Below are 4,433 nucleotides of genomic sequence, written 5' to 3'. Positions count from 1 at the left end.
AATAATAATAATAATAATAAAAGAAAACACTTTAATAACATAATACCTCTATCACTTTTTTTTTCTCTTTCCAAACTAGATCAGTGCATGTGCAGTCACACATAGACACAGACGGAAGGAATAGAGGGTAAGAGGGTAAAAAGGGTAAAAGGAGAGAGAAAGAAAGAAAAATGAGAGGGGAAGGGAAGGATGGAAGGGGAAAAGAAATAGAAATATACACACAAACAAACAAACACACACACAAAAAAAGAGAGAAAAAAAAGAAAGAAAGGAAAAAAAAAAAGCAAGAAAAAAAATCATGGCAAAAAGAAGAAGGAAAAAAAAAAACATTAGAGAAAAAAAAAAAAAACAGATCCTCCATGTATAGAGCCTATTTTACCATTTTACTTGCTCTATTTTCCACGCTCTTCACTTACAACGACTTCTTTTTTTTTCCCCTTTTTTCGTTTCATTGCACTCTCATCATCTCTGCAGATTCATGTACTTTCTTTTTTTTTTCCTTTTTTTTTTTTTAAATATACACCCCATTTATGCCTTTCTTTTTTTTTTTTTCTTCTTTCCATTATTTCCTTCGGACATGCTCGCTTGAAAAAGAAAACATACGCACACAAGAAGGAAATAAATAAATAAATAAATAAATAAAAAAGGCTTTACGCTGGTGGTGAGTGTGTCGGCAGAAGATGACGGCGCATAACGATGTCATCCTCAAAGTCATCCTCAAAGTCGTCCTTAAACCCATTATTTTCATCACCATACTCGCCATCATCCATATTATCATCATCATCATCATCGTTATGGGTAACGTGCAAATTGCTGCAATCATTTCCCAAAACTTCCTTGTGTCCCTTTCCATTTTTTCTTTTAACATCATTGTCACTGTCATCCATTCTCAGCAAGTTAAGAGGTGAACTACAAACAAAGGAGCGTGTTGCTCCAAACATCTCTCGCACCTGTGTTGCCACTTGCTTCCACCCACCGCCATTGCCGCATCCAGGATGTGTTACTGCTCCTTTTGTTTTCATTACGGAGGAATCTGAAGTATTACTAACAGTACTAGATACACCTTTTTTTTGTTGTACCCCAATATTTGTATGAATCGAATTTAATTCATTTTTAATAGCACTGCTAACAGCATCTTCATTACGCCTAGAATGACAACTACAATCCTGTGGTTGCACTGCCTTCGCAGCAGTTGGTTCCTCCTCGCTCTTGTTACCATTATTATTATTATTATTATTATTATTATTATTATTATTGTCGCTCATTTGGTGGTATTTCTCCAAGCCAGGAGGTAGTAGTGGTCCGGGGTTAGTAGTAGGTGGTGATAAGATGTTTAGGACACGATGCGGTGGTTTTACCCTTTCTTCAAGATCGTCAAAAATGTCGTCGTCGAAGTTATTACCATTGTTCACCACATCATTAGTAACGACGCTATGACCGGTGTCACTTGCAAGGGTGGACTTATTTACTACTCCATTACTAATGCTATTCCGTTCTGTACGTGTTGATTTTTTAAAGAATTCCACAGGTGACATATCCAGCTGTTCTGGTGGTGTTAGCGGTGTGTCCACCATCTCTGACATCTGTTGGAGATTGGGTGGTGTCAGAGGCTCCTGTGGAGCATGCACAACAGAAAATAATCGTTCTCCTCTTCGTGGAAACAAGGGGGCACATAGCGGCGATGGTGGAAACATATTAGGGGTATCGCAGAACTGCAGTGGTGATGGTGGGGGTTGCGAAAATGAAATGAACACATTACGTTGTTGTTGTTGTTGTGAATAATATAATTGTTGTCGCTCGGTGTTATCAAGTGCGAATGAGGCGGACAGTCGTTGAGAACTGCGTACTGTCCTTCCATTCGCTGGGGAAACGTGTGTGGTACGCAACAGTGGAGTCCTGGCGGCGAGTGGCGTAAACGCTATAGGTGTAGATGGTGCATTAGCGGGAGAGAGTGTATTGATGTTTACATTCCCGTTTGCATGATTGTTACCATGTGCGTGTGTGAATGGGCGTTGGGCCAACATCACTTCCTCCCCTGCGCAGGAGGAGAGGGGAGTTGTGGCGGTGGACGGCGGGGTTCGGTATCCATGCCCGTAGGAATCCCCAAAGATGAATGTGCGGAGGGGCGTGTTGAGTCTCCGCCGCCGGGCGACGGCCTCCATCCAGTCCGCCCAGGCCGCCACCTCCTCCTCCCGCACCAGAAGATCAAAGTCAGCGAGAAAGAGAAAATCCAATTCAAGACGATTCATCTCCGCTAGTGGAATCCCAGCGGCTTGCGCTATACGGGCGTTCCACCGACGACTGCCATCCACATACATCTTGGAGGCTATTAAAATGGCTGTAGTGATGAGTCGGTACCAATTCGTCGCCGTTACGCCAGCGAAAACAGAGGTACACTGCAGCGTTAGGCGCGACATGTACACAAGCGCTCCAATCAACACCATTGGAGCGGCATCTCCATAAGCAACATGAACCCCAATAGAAGTTAAAAGTTGATGCACCATCGCAGACGTCGTGCCAGGGGCACCAGTCGATCCAAATTCAACCGGTTCATCAGAAAAAAGAGAAAACAAACTACCATATACATCAGGGCGGGGCTCTGAAGAGCGAGAATTTCCAACCATCGAAGGTGCATTCATCCACCTATCTGTTCCACCATTATTATTATTATTATTTTGTTGTTGTTGGTTTTGTTGTTGTTGTTGATGATGCGGGGATATATCACCCCTACAAGAACGTGTCTGTGGGAGAAGAAAAGTGTGCATCGGAGTTGATATGGTTGGAGAACTCGCAAACATTCGAGAATTGGGCAATGGTGGATGTTGCATATCAAAGGAACGTGTACTTATTGAAGGAGGAAGTTGTGGTTGACGCTGAAGTTCTTGAAAATTCTGCTGATACATCGCATTTTCACGTGCATCTTCACTTAAATTAGCCACTCTCATTTCACATTCAATAATAAGTTGCTGAATCGCACAGTCATAAAAAGGAGCTATACTAGAGAAGCGGTATGTACCAGAATTACTATCCACTTCTCCTGTTGTTCCTACTGCTGAAGTTGCAATATTTCCTAAATCGCATTCTTCTGTAGTATGATTTGTCATCACCTCTGTAGTTTCACATGGTGTTATTGTATCTTGAGAATTCCAACGACCTGCTTTAGAGCGAGGAAGTGGAACCTGAAAACCCACATGATGCTCGTGATCACCAGAGGTGAAAGAGTGCCTTTTTGGTCTAATGCTTTTAAGTGAAGGAGATAACGTGCTGTGTTGAGGTGAAATATATACAATTGAAGAACGGTTACAAATGGCCTCAACTGCAGCGGCACCAAATCCACGTCGTCGATGAGAACGGCGAGAAGTACCAACAACATGATGATTGTAATTGTGGTTATGATTATGGAAATGATGATGATGATGTTGTTGTTGTTGTTGTTGCTGCTGATTATGATGTTGAGGTGGACATCCTCCACGTTGTTGCGGCACATTACCATTAAATGGTTTATTTAAAGATGAACCATTAATATCTTCACAATAAACACTATTCTTCTTATCATTGTCGTTGATGCTATTGTTACTCCCATCAAGGGCAATATGGTCTTGACGAAAATTTTTACCAATTCCTATACTCTTTGAGTCATGAAGGTGCGTTGTACAGTGTGCATCATTTCTTCGCAATACATTTTCTGAACCAATTCCTCCTTCTTCACTATTACCAACAAAAGCAACAGCATTAGTGCTATTCACGTGGTTAGCACTATCACTATCCCACTCAGAGCATGTGGGTGCTGCTAAGGTGGCGGATTCCACACCATGTGATGGATGATCACTGCCGTCTGTGTGATTGCAGGCACACGCCGCCGTGTACGTCCATCTCTGATTCTTCTGCAAAGTAGCGCACGATGATGTCCACTCATGCGATGTGCTACTCAGTGACACTGCCGCCAAACACGCATTCTCATTTGCGGTAGTAACAATATTACTGCTTCCGGCATTATGGTTGTTATTTCTCCCATTACTGTTGTTGTTGTTGTTTTTGTTTTTGTGATTAATAGAAGCAGCAAATGAGGTGGTGGAGGATCTTCGTAATGGGACGAGAAGTGAGCGATGTCCACCGCTTTTGTTATCATGAGAACAATTCACTGCTGCTTCCGTAGTTCCATCGGCAATACGAACTTCTTGTTCACATTGTGTGGGTAAATTATGCAAGTTTCCAGAGGCTAAATTTAGAGCATCTGCCATACGATCCATCAGCAACGACTTGCAAAAATAAAAATATTTATATAAACACAAAGACACACAAACACAAATAATCACAAATGCAAACACACTCTAGCTCTTTTTAAACGCGTTCACCGTCACTTGTTCCTCTTGCTGCTACTACTGCTGCTGTACCTGTCGAATTTCCCTTCTTCTTTTCCTTTTTTTTTTTTT

The 4,433-nt window shown here is 42.0% G+C and overlaps 1 protein-coding gene across 1 annotated transcript; it reads right to left on the bottom strand.

Annotated features, from left to right (window-relative positions):
* Positions 1–650: 650 nt before the first annotated feature.
* TM35_000083330 (putative CYC2-like cyclin, putative,G1 cyclin CycE4) lies at positions 651–4,250 on the bottom strand (the record flags this gene model as incomplete). Its single annotated transcript, XM_029024198.1, has 1 exon — positions 651–4,250. One exon carries the CDS (start codon positions 4,248–4,250, stop codon positions 651–653), a length of 3,600 nt encoding a protein of 1,199 aa, XP_028884601.1.
* Between the last annotated feature and the right edge of the window lie 183 nt (positions 4,251–4,433).

This window comes from Trypanosoma theileri, assembly GCF_002087225.1.
Source record: "Trypanosoma theileri isolate Edinburgh chromosome Unknown TM35_Tth_8_V1, whole genome shotgun sequence".
NCBI classification, from domain to species: Eukaryota; Euglenozoa; class Kinetoplastea; order Trypanosomatida; family Trypanosomatidae; genus Trypanosoma; species Trypanosoma theileri.
This window is presented reverse-complemented; position numbering and strand designations above follow the sequence as displayed.